General features: G+C 34.6%; 2 protein-coding genes across 13 annotated transcripts in view; one reads left to right on the top strand and one right to left on the bottom strand.

Annotated features, from left to right (window-relative positions):
- Positions 1-5,563: 5,563 nt before the first annotated feature.
- Positions 5,564-13,687, bottom strand: NDUFB3 (NADH:ubiquinone oxidoreductase subunit B3). Of its 2 annotated transcripts, XM_077154663.1 has the most exons (4): positions 13,510-13,687; positions 12,438-12,549; positions 9,196-9,338; positions 5,564-5,851 (listed from the first exon to the last, which is right to left on the bottom strand). In XM_077154663.1, the coding sequence occupies exons 2-4, from the start codon at positions 12,483-12,485 to the stop codon at positions 5,695-5,697; spliced, it is 348 nt and encodes a 115-aa protein (XP_077010778.1). In that variant the 5' UTR covers positions 12,486-12,549; positions 13,510-13,687; the 3' UTR covers positions 5,564-5,694. The 2 variants fall into 2 exon arrangements, with proteins under 2 accessions (XP_077010778.1, XP_077010779.1); XM_077154664.1 differs by lacking the exon at positions 12,438-12,549 and having other exon boundaries at positions 13,510-13,675.
- Positions 13,688-13,878: 191 nt separating this feature from the next.
- The window catches only part of HYCC2 (hyccin PI4KA lipid kinase complex subunit 2), a 118,780-nt gene continuing 107,649 nt past the window's right edge, over positions 13,879-25,009 (top strand). For 4 of the 11 annotated variants that reach the window (XM_077154661.1, XM_077154662.1, XM_077154648.1 and 1 more), the window contains exon 1: positions 13,893-13,969. The gene's annotated coding sequence lies outside the window, so the exon portion shown is untranslated. The other 7 variants (XM_077154650.1, XM_077154649.1, XM_077154651.1 and 4 more) reach the window with 6 other exon arrangements.

The raw sequence follows: 25,009 nt of genomic DNA, 5'->3' as shown, positions 1-25,009 counted from the left end.
CTTGGTAGGCTTTCTTTTTTTTTAATTAAAAATTTTTTTTAAAACATAACATACAAACATGAACATTCTTACCATACAATCATTCCATTCATGGTATATAATCAATAACTCACAATATCATCACATAGTTGTATATTCATCATCACAATCAGTTCTTAGAACATTTGCATCAATCTAGAAAAAGAAATAAAAAGAAAAAAGAAAAAAATTCATATATACCTTACCCCTTCCCCCTCCCCCTCCCAATCACCAGCATTTCAATCTACTAAATTTATTTTAACATTTGTTCCCCTATTATTTATTTTTAATCCATATGTTTTACTCATCTGTCCATAAGGTAGATAAAAGGAGCATCAGACACAAGGTTTTCATAATCACACAGTCATATTGTGAAAGCTACATCATTATACAATCATCTTCAAGAAACATGACTACTGGAACACAGCTCTACATTTTCAGGCACTTCCCTCCAGTCTCTCGATTATACCTTAACTAAAAAGGTGATATCTATATAATGCATAAGAATAACCTCCAGGATAAACTCTCGACTCTGATATCTCTCAGCCATTGACACTTTATTTTGTCTCATTTCTCTCTTCTCCCTTTTGGTCGAGAAAGTTTTCTCAATCCCTTGTTGCTGAGCCCCAGTTCATTCTAGGATTTCTGTCCCATGTTGCCAGGGAGGTTTACACCCCTGGGAGTCATGTCCCACGTGGAGAGGGGGAGGGCAGTGAGTTCGCTTGTCATGTTGGCTGAGAGAGGCCACATATGAGCAACACAAGAAGTTCTCTGGGTGACTCTTAGGCCTAATTTTAAGTAGGCTTAGCCCATCCTTTGTAGGGATAAGTTTCATATGAACAAACCCCAAGATTGAAGGCTCAGGCTACTGTTTTTGTTGTCCCCACTACTTGTGAGGATATCAGGAATTCTCCACATCAGGAAGTTGAATTTTCCCCCTTTCTCAGGTAGGCTTTTTTTTTTTTTAAAGGAAATTGTCCAGTTCATCAAAGCTGCCAAATTTATTGGCATGAAGTTGTTTGTAAAATGCTTTTATTGTTTCATTGTCTGTAGGATCTGTAGATATTGATGGTCCCTTCTTTCATTACTGATATTACTAATTTGTGTCTACTTTTTTCCTTATTAGTTTAGCTAGAGGTCAATTTTTTAGCTGCATTCCACAGATTTTGATATTTGTGTTTTCATATTTATTCAGTTAAAATACTTTCTAATTTCCCTAGTGATCTTTTTATTAATCATTGTGTACTATCAGTACTGTTTTCTCAAGAAACAGTACTGACAGGGGATCTATCTATGTATCTATGTATCTCTCTGTCTTATATTGAGAGATTTATTTTAGGAATTGGCTTATGTGACTGTGGGGATTGGTAAGTTCAAGTTCTGTAGGGAAGGCCACTAGCTGGAAGCTTGATAAGGTGATGTTGAATTTCCCAGAAACCACAAGTTGAGAACTTTGATGGAAGGTGACCCAGAAGCTGGGCTGAAGTAGAAATTGAAATTCTTCTTTTTGACTTCTGAAACCACCAGTTGTCCCTTTAAGACCTCCAACTGATTAGATCAGGAGAGTGATCTCATTGCTGAAGGCAATCTCCTTTGTTGATTGTGGTTATAATCAGCCACGATGCAATCAACCAGTGATTGAAAACCATGAAATACCCTCATAGTAACAATCAGTTTCAGTGTTTGCTTGACCAGATTATTGGACACCATAAGCTAGCTAGGTTGACATATGAAATTAACCATCACACATGGTTCATTGAGAAGTGTATAAACTAATTTTTAAATATTTGTAATTTTCAGTATGTTATTAATTTTTAGTCTTATTGTGTCCTGAGAATATACTTCGTGTGATTTCAATCATTTTAAATTTATGCAGCCTTGTTTTATGGTCCAGATTATTATCAACTGTGATGTTACATGCACACTTGAAAAGAACACATGCTCTGCTGATATCAGGTGGAGTGTTCTTCTGTATAAATATTAAATCAAGCTATTTGATAGTATTGTTCAATTCTTCTATGGTTTAATTAATTTTCTACTTGTTCTACTAATTACTGGGAAAGGAATGTTAAAATACACAACTATAATTGTGGATTTGCCTCTCTTTTTAGTTCCGTTTGTTTTTGCTTCATATATTTTGAAAGCTCTGTGTATACACATTTAAAATTGATGTATCCTTTTAATGAATTGACCCCTTTATTATTGACATGTCCTTTATCACCAATAGTATTCCTTGTTCTAAAATCTGCCTGACATTGGTATAGCCACCTTTTCTTTCCCTAAGTTTGCACTGTATATCTTTTTTCCATCCCTTTACTTTTACCTTATGTCTTTGAAGTGGTTTCTCATAGACAATGTATAATTGGGCCTTGCTTTTTTGCTCAAGTTGACAATCTGCCTTTTAATTTGGGTGTTTGGGTTTAATTTTGAGGTCATTCACATTTAATATAATTATTAATATGACTAACTTTAAAGCTACCATCTTGCCATTTCCATCTCTCCCATTGTTCTTTGTTCCTTTTAAAACTGTTTCCTTATCTTTTGCACTGAGTATTTTTTATGATTCCATTTTACCACATTTCACTTAACAGTTCAGCTTATTTGGAATTCCTCTGACTTATTTATTTAGCAGTAGCTCAAATGTACATTTATAAAAAAGAAATTTACAAAGAATAAAATTAACCTGGAGTTTTATGTTAGCTTTATTATTGAAGCAAAATATTACCCTTCCTTAAGGTGCTGAGTTTTAAATTTAAACTTTAATTAGAGAATTAATTAAATTAAAAATTCAATTATGGGGGAGAATGTTTAGTTTATTGTCAGAACTACAGAAGAAAAACTTTTCGTGACATGGGAACAAGTAAGGATAAAGCAAAACTAGAAAGTACCGTTATAAAGAAAAATGAACATGATACATGGATATATCAATTAGAACTGGGCATCAAGTATTTTATAATATAGGTCCCTCTACACTTCCTCCAGAGGATAGTAAAAGAAGTAAGGCCGACTGCCATTTAAAAGCCTGTTGAACTGAGGAATGGAAGGGTGTATAAATACAATGTACTACTGAGTGGCCACAAAAAAGGAATGAAGTTTGGAGGCATGCAATAAGGTGAATGAATCTTAAGAGCTGTATGTTGAATGAAATGTCAGGAACAAAAAGATGAAATATTATCATGTCTTAACTACACTGACTAACTATAATATAAAAATTCAGTGAACTAAGTTGAGAGCATGGGTTATCAGGTTGGGCTTATTGTAAAGTGTCCTAGATTGTAAGCTTTTACAGTAGTCACATACATTCAGGAGGTATAATTGTTAATTCTAAATTCTGAGATACCGAGCTCTTTGTATATAACATGGTCTTTTCCAGAAACTCTGAGTACTTACGTGACACCTGAGATTCACATTCAGGAGGTATAACTGTTAATTCTAAATTCTGAGATACCGAGCTCTTTGTATATAACACGGTCTTTCCCAGAAACTTTGAGTACTTACGTGACACCTGAGATTCAGACTTAGAGGTCTATAATTATGAAAGTTAGCAGTAGCCCAGACAGGAACTGTTCAATAAGTTGAGAAAGTGATCAGATACTGAGTAGAGATAGGAATGAAGCTGATCTGGATAAGACTAACATATTGAAGACCAGGTTAAGGATGACATTGTCATATTTTAAATCCTCAACTTCTGTGTAAAACTAATGGGAGAGATGTTTATTTGGTGCAAAATTATACTTTGGGTAGTTCATTTCCTAATTTAACTTGTATGGCGTCTGTTTAGTTTAACACTGTAAGTGTATGGAATCTTGAATAGGACGTGAGACTGTTCGTTTGTCCAGGTTAGTGTGATGCCCCAAAAAATCCCAGAGTGATTTGGGCAGTGAATAAAGAGGTGTTTGCAAATAACCTTGGAGTATTGGGGAGAAAGGAGGAAATATTCAACTTCCCCACTTGGAGAATTTCTGATATTCTCGCAAGCAATGTGGACAACCAAATCAATAGGCTGAGCCCTTGATCTTGGTTTGCCCTATGAAATTTATTCCTGCAAAGGATAGGCTAAGCCTACTTATAATTATATCTAAGAGTCACCCCCAGAGGACTCAGCATCAAGGGACTGAGAAAACCTTTTTGACCAAAAGGGGGAAGAGTGAAATGAGACAAAGTGTCAATGCCTGAGAGATTCCAAACAGAGTTGAGAGATTATCCTGGAGGTTATTCTTACACATTATATAGATACCACCTTTTTAGTTAAGGTATAATGGAGAGGCTGGAGGGAACGGCCTGAAAATGTAGAACTGTGTTCCAGTAGCCATCTTTCTTGAAGATGATTGTATAATGATATAGCTTTCGCAATGTGACTGTGTGGTTGTGAAAACCTTCTGTCTGATGCTCCTTTTATCTACCTTATCAACAGACGAGTAAAATGTATGGATTAAAAATAAATAAACAATGCGGGAACAAATGTTAAAATAAATTTAGTAGATTGAAATGCTAGTGATCAATGAAAGGGAGGTGTAAGGGGTCAGGTATATATGAATTTTTTTCTGTTTTCTTTTTATTTCTTTTTCTGGATTGATGCAAATGTTCTAAGAAAGGATCATGATGATGAATATACAACTATGTGATGAAAAAAAAATAAAACATATGGATTAAAAAAAAAAAATCACTCCCAGAGAACCTCTTTGTTGCTCAGATGTAGCCTCTCTAAGCCAACTCAGCAGGTGAACTCTTGCCCTCCTTTCTGCGTGGGACATGAGTCCCAAGGGTGTAAATTTCCCTGGCAACGTGGGACAGAAGGCCCAGCATAACATCAAGAGATCAAGAAAGCCTTTTTGACCAAAAGAGGGAAGAGAGAAATGAGACAAAATAAAGTTTCAGTGGCTGAGAGATTTCAAACAGAGTTGAGAGGTATTCTTATGTAATATATAGATATCCCTTTTTAGTTTATGGTGTATTGGAGTGGCTAGAGGGAAGTACCTGAAACTGCTGAGCTGTGTTCCAGTAGCCTTGATTCTTGAAGATGATTGTATAAAAAATATAACATTTACATTTCACAAGCTGTGTGTTTATGAAAAACCTGTGTCTGATGCTCCTTATATCTACGGTATGCACAGATGAGTAAAAAATATGAATAATAAATAAATAATAGGGGAACAAGGGATAAAATATTTTGGGTAGATTGAAACACTAGTGGTCAATGAGAGGGAGGGGTAAGGTATATGGCAAGCATGAGTTTTTTCTTTTCATTTCTTTTTCTGGAGTGATGCAAATGTTCTACAAAATGATCATGGTGATGAATACACAGCTATGTGATTATATATCGTGAGCCACTGATTGTTCACCATGTATAGAATGCATGTGTGTGAAATTTTCTCAATTAAAAAAAAACTGTTAAAACATATCAGTTTTTCAATCATATATCTATTGGCTGTCTGCTATATGCAGAATGCATTGCTATTGGTACCTAACATCCCATGAATTCCAAACCAAATCTGATGTGGTTTGAGATACTTCTTTGTTAAAGACTGACAAAAACTTACTGGCAAACGTTTTCTTACTTTATTAAATCTTATAGGTATTGTTTAAGGGACAAACACAGACAAGCAGGCTAACATGAAGATGTCTTATTTTAATAAGAGAGTTAAGTAGTCACTAAGATACTTCAGGGTACTATGTTCAGTGATGCTTCTCATCTTTATTCGAGGATTCCAGAAAATATTCAGCCCCTACAGCTACCACAAATGCAGCAAATCCCCATTTGAATCCTTTTAATAATGCTCCAACAAAGGAAACATTGTTTGCAAAGCCACCCATGTATCTCCAAGCTTCATTGCTAGAGAAAAAAAAAGGGAAAAAGTAATCACACACTATTTGTAAACATTCGTAGGAAAAAATATATTTGTCATCTTTCTAACAGACTTAGATGCAATCTATATAAAGTAATCTAAGTGGATCAGAACAGGATTTTTTTCTGTGGCTTTGAATAAATAGGTATATATGCCCAAGTTTCACATTTAATATAGAAGAAAAAACACTTGATGACTTCACCTTTCACAGTTTTGGTGCTCAGGATTTTACAGTATCCATAAATATAAGACTCATTTCAGCTTATCTATCAAAGGTCAGCTGGGTGGCTCTGCTTGTTAGTCATGACAGTATCACAGAAAGAGGAAGACAGACAAACCTGGATATTTATATTTACTATGCCACTTATACTAGATTCATAAACTTTTAGGCTGAGCAAGTTATGTAATAACTCATGGCCTGCATCCTGTTCTACTCAATTATGATTACTAGCTATCTTATAGTATCGCTATAAAGTTTAACCAGGGTTATAATATATGATATATTTTGGCACAGAGTGTATGTAACATATCATCATCATCACTATTATTATTATTATTATTATTATTATTATTATTAAGGATCATAGCTTTTCCCTGTCACAGAAGCCTGAACTTTAGGAACTTGATTTCTTGCTCTGGCCATGATTCTTCCGAGTACTTTGAACAGAGAAGAAAGCAGAAGTCAAAGTCTAGGGAAAATATGACTTACCTAGATAATATCAGAGTTAATCAAAATCTAATGTAGATACCAAAACCAAAGACTTTAGAAGAAAACTACAGAGTAATCTCTTATGAACACAGATGAAAATGTCATTAATAAAATTCTATAAAATTGACTCTAGCAACATATTAAAAGGATAATACATCATGATGAAGTAGGGATCATCATGATTGGTTTAATATTTGAAAAGCAATAAAAGTAATTTACCATATGAAAAAAAGAAAAACTATGTGATAAAGAAAAATCATGTGACAAAACTCAACACACACTAATGATCAAAAAAAAAATTCTCAGTACTCTAGGACTAGAAGAGAAATTCCTCAACTTGATAAAGAGCATCTATAAAACCCCAAGACAAATTTCATAATTTAGTGATGACTGAATGCTTTACCTCAATAAAAAGCTAGGCAAAGATATCTGTTTCACCACTGTCATTCAAAATTATATTGAATGTCCTAACTAGTGCAACAATGAAAGAGAAAGAAAAAATTTAGAGATTGAAAAGGAAGAAGCAATAGTCTTTATTTGCAGACAGAAATTGTCTATGAAAAAAATCCTAACAAATTTATTTTTAAGAAACTATGAGAACTAAAAAGTGAATTTAGGATGGGTAACAGGATTCAAAGCCAACACATAAAAATCAATTGTAGGGTGGTGCAACAGTGGCTCAGTGGCAGGATTCTCATCTGCCATGCCGGAGACCTGGGTTCAATTCCCGGAGCCTGCCCATGCAAAAAAAAATTAAAAAGTCAATTGTATTTCTATAAATTAGCACTGAACAATTAGAAATTAATTTAATTGCAATAAAAAATACCGTTTACAATAGCATCAAAAAGATGATATATTTCAGGCCAAATTAAACAAAATATGTGCAAGATCAGTAGGTAAAAACAACAAAACATTGCTGAGAGAAATAAAAAAGGACAGATTTTGTTCATGGGCTGGAACACTAAGACATCAATTATACCGAACTTGAGCTTATAAATTCAATGCAACCCCAGTTAAGATGCAAGCAGGCTTTTTGTAGAAACTGACAAACCCATTCTAAAACTGATATGTAAATATAAAGGACCTAATAATAACCAAAATAATTTAAAAACAAAGTTGGAGGTCCTAAACTACCTGGTTTGAAGACCTGGTATTGGCATAAGGGCAGACACATTGATCAGGGTAAGATAATAAAGACCAGAAAGAGACCACGCTTATATGGTCAATTGCTACACTTCATCTTGGCTAAAAGTCCAAGAAGCGATTTATATAGTCAATTGAATATGACAAAGCTCTCAAGGTAATTTAAGGGGTGAAAGATAGTTTTTTGATAAATGGTGCGAGAACAATTGGATATCTATAGGCAAAAATATGCATCTTTTTTTTTTTGCCTGACTTGAGACAAAGATTAACTCAAAATGGATCAGATACCTAAATGTAAGAAAGAAAACTTTAAAGCTTCTAAAAGAAAGCATAGGAGAAAATCTTAGATAGGATGCAAAAAGGACAAACCATAAAGAAAAAAAAATACTAAGTTGCGAATTCATCAAAATTTAAAACTTTGAAGGACATTCAGAAAACAAAAAGACAAGCCACAGCCTGGGAAAACACAACTGCAAAACTTATACCTGATTCAGAACTTATATTCAAAATCTAAAAAGAACACTTACAACTTGATAACAAGAAGCCAAATGCCCTAATAAATAAAATGGGCAAAGGATCTGAGTAGAAATTTCACCCAAGAAGATATATGAATGCCAAATAAGCACAAGAGTCTCATGATCATCAGACTTTAGGGAAATATAAATTAAAACCACATGGAGGTTTTAACTTTCAATAGTGATAAAAATTAAATAAGTTATAATGCCATATGTTGATGAAGACATTGAACAACTGAAATTATCATGCATTGCTGTGGAAATGCAAAACGGATCATCCACTTTGGAAAACAGTTCAGCAATTTTTATACAATTACAAATATGTTTTTTAACGTACACTCATTATTCAAGAGAAATGAAAACATACGCTCACATACAGACTTGCACTTGAATGGTCATAGCAACTTTAATCATAATGCCCAAAACTGCAAACAGCCCAAATGAATCCATTAGTGCAATGGTAAACAAAATGACTACAACAGATAAATACTGAGTAATAAAAAGGAAGGAACTACAGATACAAGCAACAACACGGATAAATTACAAAAGCAGTATGGTATGTGAAACAGGCCAGAACAAAAGATTACATACTATATGATTCCAATTGTATAAAATTTTAGAAAGGCAAAATTGTAGAGAAAGAAAGCAGAACAAGTTGCCAGGAGCTGGAGGTAGGACAGAACTGATTGCAAAGAAGCTTGAGGAAACTTTTCGGGATGGCAGAAATATTCTCTATCATGACTGTGGTGGTGGTTACTCAAATATATACATTTGTCAAAACTCATGGAATTGTACACTTAAAATGGGTAAATTTTATTGTACGTAAATGATAGTTCAATAAAACCATATTTGAAACTTTATCGTAAAAAGTCATTTTTCAGGATTCTTTAAAGTAGAATACATTGGAAAGGAAAATACCAATTCTCAAGGATAAAACCTATCTCAACTATTCAATTCCTCTTACCGGCCCCATGGATCCCTTAGCCCTCGTGCTGCCAGCTTCTCCTGGACAGTTTCTAATGGTGTTCCTTCTATCTTCCATTGTTTATAATCTGGAAGTTCCATTTTATTATGTCCATGTCCAGGCGTCATGCCTACAGGAAAAGACTGATTCAAAGAAAGATAAGTAGACTGTAGATATCAAATACCTGAGTTTACTGTTTATGTTTTAAAGTGAAATGTTTAAAGTTAATATTTGCTAAGGAGATTTTATAAAACAGTGATTACATAACGAATATATGTTCACAGAACATGCACACATACACAAAATATAAAGCAGAATAATCATCAATAATCTCATCACTCATAGAAAATCATTTACTATTTGGTTCCTTTCTTTATTATAATAATAGCAAACACTTATACAGCCCTATGTGCCAGGTATTAGGCTAAGTCCTGTACATGTATTAACTCTGTTACTCCTAAAACAACCCTTTCAACTTAAATTACTACTATTATTCCCATTGTACAGATGAAGACAGTGAGGATCCAATAGGTTAAGTAATTTTCTGAAGATAACAAAAATAGTAAATAGTAGAAATGGGATTTGAATCTTTTACTTTGGTTTCAGAGCCCCTGGCCCCTAGCTTCTAAACAATGCTGTTTCCTTCTTTTTAGTCCTAAATATGCATAAGAAGAATATAGACATACTGTTTTGTCACCTGCTTTCTTTAGAAAATTCCTTTAAAATGCAGTATTATGGCTTTTAAATACCTATGATCACATAAACTTTTCTGTAAAGAGCCAGATCACAATATCTGTAAATATTTTAGCCTGTGGGCTAAGGGGGAAAATTGAAATAGTATTCATGTAGTACATATTTAACAAGAGAAAACAACTCCCACAATTTCTTTTTTTACTGATAGAATAAAAACTATTGGTTACAATTTTTTTTGTAATATAGGTTTACAGATGAAAAAATGGAAAGTCTTTTTTGGGGGAATAATATTTTTTTTTAGCTAGGTTTCAAAGTTAGTATTCCTTAATATCAAATCAATTGCAAATATTAATCTGTAAAAGCCATTTTTTAGTTCACAGGCCATCCAAGAATAGGTAGTGGGCTGGATATCCTCAGACTGTAATTTGTAACTACTGAACTAGAATTACACTTACGACCTCTTTAATTAATAATTTTGCTCCCTTAAATAAAATGTCTTTAATGGTAAATAGACTTCAGTTTAGTAGTTTTACTTTTATAGAAAATGTAAAACTAAACTTCGCTCAAACCTCATTTAAATTGCTTTGATTTTCAAGTAAAGGGGGTAGGAATTAATGCTATACAGTAATTTACATAACATACTAGTAGAAGCAATTCTATAATCACCGCTCTCCAGAATAAAACCAAACCAAATAATTATTACTATTACACCTGCATTTGTAACTATGAACAAGCTCAATAATAAGACAGAATTTCTTATACTGTATTTTAAAGACAGAAGTAATTATTAGTATATACTATCAAAGGCACTTATATAAATTCTTATCTCACTAAAGAGTTCACATAATATGGGCAAAAAACTGTACACAGTAATTCTGACAAATTAACCAACCCTTAGTATTTACAAAATTTGTAAACATATTAAGATATCACAAAATATGATGATGATGGTTTTCAATTTAAACGAGAATGGAAAGGTTGATGGTAAAGTTCAGGTAATGGATGGTAGTGAGGGTAGCACAACATTGTGAATGTGATTAATCTTAGTGAATTACATGCTTGTGAAAGGTTAAGAAGGAAAATTTTATGATGAATATATGTTTCCATAATCAAAAAAAAAAAAAGGGAGAGACTAAAGCGATAATGAGAAATAATTAAATACATGATCCTGAACTGGATAAAATGGAGGGAAAAATGTCCAAAAGGACATACTGGAACATATGAAGAAACTGGATTACAGGCTATAAGCATTATGTCAATTTTAAATTCTTGAACTTGATAACTGTGCTTAAGGTAGTTACATAAGTGAATAGACTTGTTCTTAGGAAATATACATGAAAGTATTAAGTGTTCAGGGGCATGATGTATACAACCTACTCTCATATGCTTAGGAAATGGATAGACAATGATACAGCGAATGTATCATTAAAAGTTCGGAGAAATCTACTCTGTAGCTGCTTGTTGGACCGTACTTGGAAAATTACTGCTTTTCATTTTTTAATATGTTATATTTCATAATAAAAAATGGAAAAAAAAGTTGGTCAATCTGGATATCTTGATGGTGGTTACGTTGGAGTTTTATGTATGGATTTTGTATTATTTTTGAAGATGTCCAATAAGTTTGAAATTATTTCAAAATAAAAAGTAAAAAAAAAACAACCAAAAACTAAAATGAAAACCAATATTCACCAAACACAAGCAAAAACAAGAATATTTATAACCTGAATGAAATATTTAATCCATTTTTCATTATTACTTGAAAGATTCAGCAATATGAAGAAAATTACGGTTTCAGATTTCAGAAACACTTTTAAGATTCAACATTATTACAAAACAAAGATCTTTAGAAGCACTAAATTGGAATAATAATGTCTTGGCTTCTCTGCAGTATGTTTAGAAAAAAGTTTCATTCTAAAAATTTTTAAAGACATTAAAAGGCAAATTGTTATTTTGGTAAATGTCAATTCTAGAATATGAACTCTGAGGTTCAATGAACTTGGAAGAATATAAAATAAAGAGTTAAATAATTTGATAAGAGTAGTGTGTTTCTGAAAATAAATGTTGAAAATTACCATGGTATTGAAGTCTGTTTCAAAGTTACAATATTATTATACTCAAAATATTAAGTAATTTGAAAGATCTTTCAAAGAAAACATGAATATATACACACTCATTCTCTTTCACGAATTTCGTTCAATAAATTCAATTTCTTTTCTTTTACCCAATTAAAATATTTCAGAATAAGCCCTTTTTTAAGTGTTTACTAAATATAATATACACATGACCTTTACAAAAAAAAGTTGGACAGCAATATTTCTAGAGAACCTTTCATTTTCTTTTTAAAATTACTTCTACTTTGGGACAACTTATAAAGCAGACAAAGGTAAATGATCATTTGAAGGAGAAAGTCTGGAATTCTATTTAAATGCAGACTTTGATATTGTACAGATCTGGCATCTTGATGCATCATCAATATCTATAAAATCCTGGGCAAGTCACTTAACCTCTCTCAGCTCCAGTTTCTTCATTAACAGGAGGATAAGACCTACCTTGCAAGATTGAGAATTGGGGAAAGCACCTAATAACGTGCCTTTCATTTTCACACGTAGGTGGTAAGAATGTGACCAGCCCCAACTGCTCTCAAAAACTGTTTGGCATTACCTAGGAAAGTTGAACATTTGAATACCTAAAAGGCCAGTAATTTCACCTGTATGTGTATATACTCTAGCTCTGTCAAATATGGTAGCACTTGAAATATGGCTAATGCAACTAAGGAACTGAGAATTTAAAATTTTTATTTAAATTTACATTTCAAAACTAATTCTCAAATAAGTTAGAAAATTTTAGTGTTTGGGATAACTGGTGTATATGAATTTTTTTTCAACTATACATTTTATGAAATATAAACACAGATTAAGTATTTATATATTGAAAATTTAGGGGACAAAAGTTAGCACACTTTCCCTAAAAAGGAGGTAAGAGGATAATACCACTTTCACTACATGTAATTTTACAGTTTACTAAAGACTTTCAAGTTTCTTAATATTCCAACTTTCTCTCATTTCTTAGAATTGAGAAAACTATAAAAATACTAGAAAATAAAAAACGAATTTTGCTTTTAGTGCTTTTTCAGCTCCCGATCCTCGTATATACAATGTTAAAATAGCTATCACTCTAAAAATGGACGCTTTTTTCCACCTAAGGTTATATCATAAACATTTATACCAGAAAAAATCCTACTTAAACTATTCAAGCATGTGAGGCAGGATTACAATGTATTCTTATTTTACAGGGTTTCGGATTTGAAGCTGTCTTGCCTTTATTTAATTCAAAGGCAAACGAAAAAATACATGGCGGGGGGGTGTTGCGGGAGGAAGACGAGGAGAAAAGCACCTGGATTTAACAACCACAGTAATTTTCACTGCATTGCTATCCAAATACTCTTTCCTACCCCAACTCTAACCGAGGGCAACACAGTTCTCTCTCTAGTTCTTCGATCTCCTTTTTCTTGAGGTGCCTTTCACTAGCCTTCTCTATCAAGTATTTCCTTTCTACAATCTCCAGAATAGAGTCTCACTCTTAAACCCAATCCAGAGGTCTCCCACCAACACCCGAATTTACCTGACTGCAAAATGACCTCTCAAGACTCAAAATTCAAGACTCCGGTAGGCACAAATGGGAAACGGAAGTTGTCACCTCGGGTCCCTTACGGCAGGAAAACAGAGATAGCATTTAACGTTCCGGGACTGGGTCACATACTTCTGGACCAGATGGAGATAACATCAGAGAGCTGAAAGTCGACATTTCCCCCCGCCCTACCCCCCCACATCTGTGCACGCATCGTCTGATTGAGGTAAGATATATCGTGGAGGTGAGAAAGCCAGAAAGGAGGCGATGTTTTCCTCGTGGGGGCACCGGAATCCTTAGACACTGCACAGAGAGCCGTAGACTTACTGCAGCCAATAAGTGAGGCTGTTAAGAGCGTGGACTTATCCAATGGGAGGGCTGTTTGTTGAGCCGCAGTTGGCAGGCTGCTCAGGGAGGCGGTGGCGGTAGGAAGCTGGAGACAGCGGGGTGACAGGTAGGCGGCGGTGCTGTCTTTGGGGGACGCAGAGTGCTAAGATCTGGAGGGATTTTCACTTCTCCGGCTGCACGACCATAGAGAGGAGCTGACGACAGGGTCTGGGAAGGCGGTCGCTGGAGTGTTGGTGGTTACGGAATCTCTTGTAGACCCGGTAGCAGATTGGGAGGGTCGTGAGAAGGCTGCTGAGGCGGGTGGAGACTGAGTCCTTGGGGGCGACGCGGGGGCCTAGGGCGTGAGGGTCTGCGTTGGCGCCGGCAGGGAGCGGGGAGGGAAGCAGGAGCAAGAGGGTGTCGTGAAGGCGGGAGGAATTCCTTACACAAAGTCCCCGGCGACAGAAGGACGCGGTATTGAGAGAAATCCTAAGGACTGATCTTAGGGCCATTTCCTGGGATGGGGAGAAGGAGCGGAGAAGAAAGGTATTTACTGGTGGTCATATCCTTGGAACTCTTTGTAGTCATTATGTAATTCTTGGCTGATATTTACCCAACCAAGTAGATTGTTTCTCCCGGGAGAGGGCTTGCAGTGTACTGATGTGTCAGAACATCGCCTTCGTTGGCTTGAGTGCTTTGCACCTAGGCAGGCTCTGTAGGCGAAGGGTGATAGCTTGAAGGATAGAGCAGTCACGAACTGCTTACCCCAAATATGGACTTGGGTTGAGACACATGATATTAGTTTGAGATGGACGTGGCCAGGCTCGTGTTTTCTAATTCATGAATTTGTTTTGAGGGCCCAGGCTGATAATAAAAACATTTTATTTTTTATTTTTATTTTATATGGGCAGGGACCGGGAATTGAACCCGGGTCTCCGGCATGCAGGCGAGAACTCTGCCACTGAGCCACCGTTGCCTGCCCAACAAAACATTAAAAAAAAAAAAAAAATTTAGGAAAGTGGAAACCCTCAAAAAAAAAAAAAAAAAAAAAAAAGCCCTATAGTAGGACGTAAGTGTAAGTTGGAAAATGACTAGAAAATGAGTTGGTAGATTCCCATGACCCCCATCCCTACCAGATATTGTGGATGTTAGAAACTGTGAAAATGAGGTGGTGGTCTGAATTGGGGGAAAAAATCAACAAGAGGTAGTTTGCTGTGTAAGTCTGAGAAGCTAACTATGAATTATTTATTTGCTAGGTTTTAAAGTATGCTATTTGAGCCTCTGGCATTGAGGTAAAATGTATTTGAAGACTTGATTAACTATGAGTTTTCTTAAAAGGTTTTTTTTTATGTCTTTGCACAATGAAGTGTAGACTAAAAATAGGAATTCCATTCATTATGTGTTATGGAAGGACAAACTACATAAAAACTTAATTTTATAACACACTGGGAAACAATTTAAAAACAGCATTAGAAATTACAAAAATGTAAGCTGAAATGTTGCCTTTAGCTTAGTAGATACAGACTAATGTAGTATTAGCAAGTGTATCATTTTCCTAAAGTACATTTTATCCGTTGCATAAATACTTACTCAATATGGTATACTAAATATTTTAATATGAGGTCAGAACAGCTTTCTAAGATGTGATTTATTTTTGTATTTATATTAGTGTATCCCAGAACCTAAATCAAATATTCATTTTTTCCCTCAAAAAATCGTTTGGGAAAGACAGGTAGATCATTAGTGTCTGTTCTGAAATGTTTAGATTGCTTTAGATAAAAATGTTAATTGATATTTGGTGTTTCAGTCTTTGTCTTTTATCTTTTAAAATAATAATAATACTCTCTCAGTTACAAAGAAGACTTCTGATTCTATTTTGGTTGCGATTATGTAGTGTGTTGAATACCTGTGAACAAACCTCTGCTTTTATACATGGTGGTGTGTGTGTATATGTTTATGTATGTGTTTCTTCCTATTATGTAACCAACCTACTAGTGCTCTTACAGAACCAATGGCTGATTTTGAATGGCCAGTAGGTGTCATTGTAGAATGCAATCAAGTTGAAAGTTGAGTAGGAAATACCAAGTAATTTAGGAAATGCTAGTCTAAGTTAGCATATAATGACAATTGGCTGATTATATGTGCTAGAAGTCTTCTCATTTGACACATTTCCGTATTGGAGCTGTTTATAATATGTTTGAAATAATGCCTCTATGGAAGTATAATCATTTCCTCTAAAATGAACCTTTAAAGTTTGTTTTAAATCCAACTCTTAAAGCTATCTTTACATGTAATGTGGATTTAGCTTTGTTTGATCGTTTTTAATACACATAGCAGTGTATATTAAGTTCTAGAATGATTAAGATTTTCAGCTTGACTGAGCTTTTTTTCATTTTTGAAAATTTTTATTTATCAATTAAAAAAATTAACAACAAACAAAAACATTAACATATTATTCCATTCTACATATATAATCAGTAATTCTTAATATCATCACCTAGTTGCATATTCATCATTTCTTAGAACATTTGCATCGATTTAGATTGAGCTTTATAATAGAAAAACCAATGATGCATAATGAAAAGCTTAAGTGATAAAATATGGGCAGAAAGTCTCCAATCAAGTTATTAGCTGTACAAAATAATACATTGTTATTGTTGTTTTAATGCCAAAACAGAGGAATTCTTGTCTTTCATTGTCTGGTTTCTTGTGTTTTTTTTTTTTAATGTCCAAAATTGCTTCTTTTTACAGTTTTATCTGGCTAGAAGACTATGTACTTTTCTCAGGATGATGAACTGAATGTTTGTCATTGTTTAAAAATATAATGGATTCTGGAGGAAGCTGCACCAAAAGCTCTAAAGGTGTCTTGCAACTGGTATCAGTATAGCCCCGTAATTATAGAGCCTTATGCTGAGCTCTTGTCACTTTGTAGGTCTGCTCCTTATGTCTGCTATTGATACATTGTTTAAAAAAGGTTTGGATCTAATTCAAGAATTTTTCCAGAAAGTTGAGAAAAGTGTATATATATCTAAATAATCTTGGAGTTAGAAAAAAAAGGCACACCCATTTATCTGTTATATCATTTTCATTTCCCTTCAGAATATTGGTGGCTGGGGAAATAAGTAGGGGGAGATATACTTGGAAGAAAAAATAATTCCCTAGATTATTTGGTTCACAACTGGCTTCCACTTTAGAATAATTGATCTGATTTAATGTTCTGGCATTTATGGTATGAGCAAATGACACTAGTTTTAGCTTGACAGAAAGGACTTCCAAATCTACCTGTATTTTTTTTATGGCTCAGTAAATTTTCATGATCTTATATCATAGCTGGGATACATTTTAAAGCCAGGAGCTAAAGTTGCCAGAAATAAAAATTGTGCTGAATATTTTGGTTTGGATTAGTTTTTACTTGGCACTTAGCTGCTTTTCATAAATCAATTTATGGAAATTTCTTTTATGCTTTAGACCTATGCTAATTGGCACAGATATTTATTCACATCCTGTTCTCATAATGTCTCTGAAACCTGTTTCTAGAATTAAACTAAGAATTGGCAATTTTCTTGATTAGAGATTCTTTCATAATGTTTTATGATGTGGTTGTACATTTTATCCGTTGCATAAATACTTACTCAACATGGTATACTAAAACTTGAAATTGTAAATATGTTGGCCTTGACATAAGTCCAGTTTAAAAATTCATAGTAGTAAATGGGTAAACTTTAATTTGGGAGAGAGTAAAATCTCAATTATGTAATATATTAAAAGGTGTAACTTTGTTGTTTAAAGAATTTCAGCACTTCCTACATTTTTAACTGCCAAACAGAGTGGCGCTGATATTTTGAATGGCAAAGTATGGGTTATAGAATAGTTGTTTTGTTAAATTGTAACACACTGAATTTCAAAAAATGTAAGAATCATGTTTATCTATCACCTTTGTCGTGAGTCCTCAGCCCTTGATTGTGCTTGATTCTTAATTGAAACAGATTGTTAAAAAATCGGCAGCAGTCTTTTTTAAATAAAAAAAGGAGGGAGGAGGGAAGACTTAACTACTTCCTTTCTATCTTATAAGGTGATTGTAAGACTCAAATTAGTAGACTTTAAGTGCTTGTAAAATCTGAAGTTGCTGAAATTTGTATGAATTTGCCATCTATTTGGTATTTACTCTACTGTTTTATTGTTTGTGGGGAAAAAGCAAAGGGGATATGAATATAAACTTTAAGACTTAAATGGTTCTCTAATCTTCAAGGCCCTCTGCTCTCCTCTCAATTCTCTACCTCTGACCCTCTGTGATATTATTATTTCAATTAGTATCCTTTGTAATGATTCTGAAATCTATATCTCTTATCTAGAGCTTACTCTTGATATCTCGTTCCTATTCTGTATATCATATTGTCTGCTAGATAAGGATGACTTGGAGATCTCTCAAATACAGTATGCCTAAAAGTTAATTCATGTGTTCTCTTTTATCATGTAATGTGCCAAAGCTGGAGTCCTGAAGTCCCCTTTCGCGCTTTACTCATTTACCTTTCATCTAAGTAATGGTAACTTCTATTGACTGTGTTCTTACTATTTCTTTAACCCCATTCACTTCTCAATTTCTACAACTATTAGAAAAGTAGAATGGAAAGATAAGGGCCTAGAACAGACTATCTGGATTAGAATCCCAGTTCTACCATTTATAGTCTCAATTTCTTATCTTAAAAAAATAGATTTGTAAAAAAAAAAAAAGATTTGTATGCAGTTATACTCACTGGCATTTATTCTTGAGTAATTAAAGATTATATTCAGACAAAAACCTGAATATAACTGTTCATAGCAGCCTTATTCCTAATAGCCCCAAACTGGAAACAACCCCAAAGTCTTTCAACAGGCAAATGGTTAAACAAACTGTGTTACATCGCAGTTTGGAATACTATGTAGCAAAAAATGAAATGAATTATTGATGCCTCAACAACTTGGGTGGGTTTCCAGTAGAAAAAGCCAGTCTCAAAAGGTTATACATACTGTATGATTCTATTTATATAAAATTATTGAAATAAAATTATAGGGATGGAGAACAGATTAGTTGTTACTAGGGATTAGGGATGGGGAAGGAAGAGATATGTATGATTATAATGGAGAGAGGAGGGATCCTTGTGGTGAAGGAATGGTTCTGTATCTTGAGTGTGATGGTGGTTACCCAAATCACAAATGATAAAATTGTGCAGAACTATAATACACACATACACACACACACACAAATAAGTGTTTGTAAAACTAGTGAGATCTATTCCCAGACCATGCATCTAAAAAAAAACAAAAACAACTAGTGAGATCTGAATAAGCTCTGTCCTGTAGTTATGGAGAATATCAGTGGGGAAATTGAGAGAAGAGAACATGAAACCCCTTGGTCCTTTTTTTTTTTTTTTATAACTTTCAACTTGTAAATCCATAATTATTTGTAAAATAAACATAATAATAAAATAAACTTTAAAAAGGGATGCTATGAAGATGAAATGAGAAAATATACAAAGTTCTTATTATAGTACTTGGCATATCATAAATACATAATGAATGTTGGCTATCATTATTATTAATTGTATTAGCAATAATGATAGTTCAGGCCTCTGACTTCTCTCATTTGGACCATTTTTTTTTTAAATATTTTTATTAATAACTCTTCACATACAGTTCATACATGGTAGATAATCAGTGGCTCACAGTATCATCACATAATTGTATATTCATCACCATGATCATTTTTAGAACATTTGCATCACTCCAGAAAAAGAAATAAGAAGAAAAAAGGAGAAACTCATATATCTCATCCCACTTACCCCTCCCTCTCATTGACCACCAGCATTTCAATCTACCCATTTTTTTTCCTTTGTTCCCCCCATTATTTATTAATTTTTATCCTTATTTTTTATTCTTCTGTCCATACCCTGGATAAAAGGAGTATCAGACACAAAGTTTTCATGATCACACAGTCACAGGGGGTGCAAAGGTAGTTCAGTGGTAGAGTTCTTGGCTAACATGCGAGAGATCCAGGTTTGATTCCTGGCCCATGCACTTCCCAAAAACAAACAATCACACAGTCACATTTGTAAAAGCTCTATCATATGCAACCATCTTCAAGAATCAAGGCTGCTGGAACACAACTGAACAATTTCAGGTACTTCCCTTTCACCCACTCTAATACTCCATAAACTAAGAAACAATCACACAGTCACATTTGTAAAAGCTCTATCATATGCAACCATCTTTAAGAATCAAGGCTACTGGAACACAGCTGAACAATTTCAGGTACTTCCCCTTCACCCACTCTAATACTCCATAAACTAAGAAAAGATAGCCATATAATATATAAGAATTTGACTTAGAGAGAGGCCACATCTGAGCAACATAAGAGTTTCTCTGGGGGTTATTCATAGGCAAAATTATAAGTAGGTTTAGCTTCTCCTTTGCAGGAATGTTTCATAGGGGCAAACCCCAAGATCAAGTGCTCAGCCAATTGATTTAGTTGTCCCCACTACTTACAAGAATATCAGAATTTCCCCAAATGGAAAAGTTGACTATTTCTTCCTTTCTTCCCAGTCCTCCAAGGGGACTTTGCAAATACTTTTTTATAAACTGCCCAGATTACTCTGAGATATATTGAGGAATCAAACTAACCTGTACCAGCCAACAAGATCTCATGCCCTAGTCAAGATTCCCTGTACTTTTGAAGGTCAGCTAAACTGTCCATACAAGTTAAATTAGGTGATGTGCTACCCAAAATAGAAATTTTGCATCAGATAATATCTTTCCCTTTGGTCTCACATAGAAGTTGAAGTTTTAAAAATATGGACCATATCATCCTTTACCCTGTATTCTGATTTGCTTTAGTCCTTTTCAGATCAGCTTCATTCATATCTCTAGTCGAAGTCTGATCACTTTTTCAACTTTTTTTTTGATATTTTTATTGATAGACCTTAACATACAAACACAGAAACATTCTTAATATATGTACTTCATAATATGTATCTCTACATTGCCAGGGAGAATTACACCCCTGGGAGTCATGTCCCATGTAGCAGAGGAAGGCAGTCAGTTCACTTGCTGCATCAGCTTAAAGAGAGGTCACATTTGAGTAACAGAAAAGGTTCTCTGAGGGTGACTCTTAGACCTAATTTTAGGTAGGCTTAGCCTGCCCTTTGCAAGAATAAGTTTCATAGGGTAAACCCCAAGATTGAGGGCCTAGGCTATTGACTTGATTGTCCCCATTGCTTGCGAAAATATCAGAAATTGTCTATATGAAAAAGTTGAATATTTCCTCCTTTCTCCCCATTCCCCCAAGGGACCTACTTTTTCAACTTTTTAAACAGTTCTCAGTTGGACCATTCCTAGGGTCATCCAGCCCTCAGTCTTTCCTTCTTCTAGTCCATTCTTTTTTTGTAAAAAATAACATACATACAAAAAAGCTATACGTTTCAAAGCACAGCACCACAGTTTGTTGTCGAACATATTTCAGAGTTTGACACGGGTTATAATTCCACAATTTTAGGTTTTTTTTTTTTCCTCATGATCACATAATCACATTGCAAAAACTATACCATTATACGTTCATCTTGAAGAAACATGGCTACTGGAATACAGCTCTACAGTTTCAGGTACTCCCCTCTAGCCTCTCTAATACACCTTAAACTAAAAAGGGGATATCTATAAAATACATAAGAATAACCTACAGGATAATCTCTTGACTCTGAAATCTCTCAGCCACTGACATTTTATTCTGTCTCATTTCTCCCTTCCCTCTTTCAGTCGAGAAGGTTTTCTCAAGCCCTTGATACTGAGTCCCAGTTTATTCTAGGATTTCTGTCCCGTGTTGCCAGGGAGATTTATACCCCTGGGAGCTGTGTTCCACTTAGAGATGGGGAGGGCGGTGGGTTTGCTTGCCATGGTGGCTGAGAGAGAGATAGGCCACATCTGAGCAACAAAAGAGGTTCTCTGGGGGTGACTCTGAGGCCTAATTTTTTTTTTAACTTTTTTTATTAATTAAAAAAAATTAACAAACAAAACATTAAGATATCATTCCATTCTACATATACAATCAGTAATTCTTTTTTTTTATTAATTAACAGAAAAAAAGAAATTAACCCAACATTTAGAAATCATACCATTCTACATATGCAATCAGTAATTCTTAACATCATCACATAGATGCATGATCATCGTTTCTTAGTACATTTGCATCGGTTTAGAAGAACTAGCAACACAACTGAAAAAGATATAGAATGTTAATATAGAGAAAAAAATAAAAGTAATAACAGTAAAATCAAAACAAAACAAAACAAAAACCTATAGCTCGGATGCAGCTTCATTCAGTGTTTTAACATGATTACTTTACAATTAGGTATTATTGTGCTGTCCATTTTTGAGTTTTCGTATCTAGTCCTGTTGCACAGTCTGTATCCCCTCAGCTCCAATTACCCATTATCTTACCCTGTTTCTAACTCCTGCTGGACTCTGTTACCAATGACATATTCCAAGTTTATTCTCGAATGTCGATTCACATCATTGGGACCATACAGTATTTGTCTTTAAGTTTTTGGCTAGACTCACTCAGCATAATGTTCTCTAGGTCCATCCATGTTATTACATGCTTCATAAGTTTATCCTGTCTTAAAGCTGCATAATATTCCATTGTATGTCTATACCACAGTTTGTTTAGCCACTCATCTGTTGATGGACATTTTGGCTGTTTCCATCTCTTTGCAATTGTCAATAACACTGCTATAAACATTGGTGTGCAAAAGTCCGTTTGAGTTTTTGCCCTTAATTCCTTTGAGTAGATTCCCAGCAATGGTATTGCTGGGTCGTATGGCAATTCTATATTCAGCTTTTTGAGGAACCGCCAAACTGCCTTCCACAGTGGTTGCACCATTTGACATTCCCACCAGCAGTGGATAAGTGTGCCTCTTTCACCGCATCCTCTCCAGCACTTGTCATTTTCTGTTTTGTTGATAATGGCCATCCTGGTGGGTGTGAGATGATATCTCATTGTGGTTTTGATTTGCATTTCTCTAATGGCCAGGGACATTGAGCATCTCTTCATGTGCCTTTTGGCCATCCGTATTTCCTCTTCTGGTAGGTGTCTGTTCAAGTCTTTTTCCCATTTTGTAATTGGGTTGGCTGTCTTTTTGTTGTTGAGTTGAACAATCTCTTTATAAATTCTGGATACTAGACCTTTATCTGATATGTCATTTCCAAATATTGTCTCCCATTGTGTAGGCTGTCTTTCTACTTTCTTGATGATGTTCTTTGATGCACAAAAGTGTTTAATTTTGAGGAGTTCCCATTTATTTATTTCCTTCTTCAGTGCTCTTGCTTTAGGTTTAAGGTCCATAAAACCGCCTCTGAGGCCTAATTTTAAGTAGGCTTAGTCTATCCTTTGTGGGGATAAGTTTCACAGAAATAAACCCCAGGATTAAGGGCTCAGCCTATTGATTTGGTTGTCTTCCCTGCTTTGGAGCATATCAGGGATCCTCCAAATAGGGAAGTTGAATTTTCCCACTTTCTTGCCCTTCCCCCAAGGGGACTTTGCAAAGTCCACATCACTTTGGGATTTATCGGGGCATCACTCTGGACAAACCTGCAAAATCTCATGCCCTATTCACCCAGTCCATTCTTTTAATTTTATTTTTTATGCTGTATGGCGGGGTCACATTTCATTTTTTTTCCATATGAGTATCCCCTTATTGCAGCACCATTTGCTGCATGTTTGTTTGGTTGGTTTTTTGTTTGTTTGTTTGGAAAGTACATGGGCCAGCAATTGAATCCCAGTCTCCTGCATGGCAGGCAAGAATTCTACCACTGAACTGCCCTTGCACCCCCTCCAGTTCATTCTATAATACAACTAGAGTGGTCTTTCTGAGGTTCCATCACATAAATTTCAGTAGAGACAAAATCTTTAAAGATTCCCCATGGCATTTTTATACATTAATTTCTATTTTTTATAATAGTGGAATTAAGCATATGAGTTAGCATGGCTTCCAGGATATTATAGTTATAATAGGTGAATTAAAGACTGAAACAGACTACTATAATAAATGAATTAAAGATAAAAATATAAAAATGTAAAGCAATTTTTCTCACTTTCACAAACTTTTTTAAAAGTTTGGTTTGTTATTTTAAGTATGTTATTTTTGTTCATGGTCAGACACCAGGAATCGAACCCGGGTCTCCTGCATGGCAGGTGAGAACTCTGCCTGCTGAGCCACCATGGTCCACCCCTATGTATGTTATTTTTAAGTCTATTTGTTTGCTATTGCTGTCTAAGAAACCACTCCAAAACTTAATGACTTAGGACAAAATGTTTATTATTTTTCATGGTACTATAGGTTGACACACTAGTTTCTCTTTGGTTTCACTCAGCTCTCACACATTGGCTTTCATACGTTCACCAGAAGAATTGGCTGATTTGAAGGCCCAAGATGTCATCATTCACATGTTCATAGTTGGTGCTGGCTGTCAGGTGAAGTGTCTCATTCTTCTCAGGTATGGCTTCCCATCTGCAGGTAGGCCAGTTTGGTATTTTTGCATGGCAGTCTCAGAGTAGTATTCTAAGAAGGTGAAGGTGGAAGCTACAAGGCCTTTTTGATGCTTAGGCTTTAAAACTTAAATGATAACCCTTCCACCTTACTGTTCAATGCAAGTCACAAGGCCAGTCCAAATTCACGGGGGTGGAGAAATAGAACTCATTTTTTGATAAGAGGAATTGGCAAAGTCACATTGCAAAGGGAATCTGCAAATAGAAATGGGAGGAAATTATAGCCTTAAAACAATCTTATTACCAAGTTGCTATTAGTGTTATTAGACTTGTAACTTAAAAAAAATTATCTGGTGTGCTGAAAATAGATGGTACTTAATATTTTAAAATTTCAAAAAAAAAATTATCTGATACTGCTTTTTTTTTCCCAGTGTGAGAAAGTATTTGGAAACCACATAATGAATAAGGGTTTAACATCTAGAATATACAAAGAAATCCCACAAATCAACAATATAAAAGATGACCGACCCACTTTAAAAATGAGCAACAGATTTCAATAGCTATTTCTCCAAAGAGGAAATTGAAATGGCTAAAAGGCATATGAAAAGATGCTCAATATCACTAGCTATTAGGAAAGTGTAAATCAAAACTACA

Source organism: Tamandua tetradactyla, chromosome 3 (assembly GCF_023851605.1).
Source record: "Tamandua tetradactyla isolate mTamTet1 chromosome 3, mTamTet1.pri, whole genome shotgun sequence".
NCBI lineage: Eukaryota > Metazoa > Chordata > Mammalia > Pilosa > Myrmecophagidae > Tamandua > Tamandua tetradactyla.
Note: the sequence above shows the minus strand (reverse complement) of the source record. Positions and strands in the feature narration are given on the sequence as shown.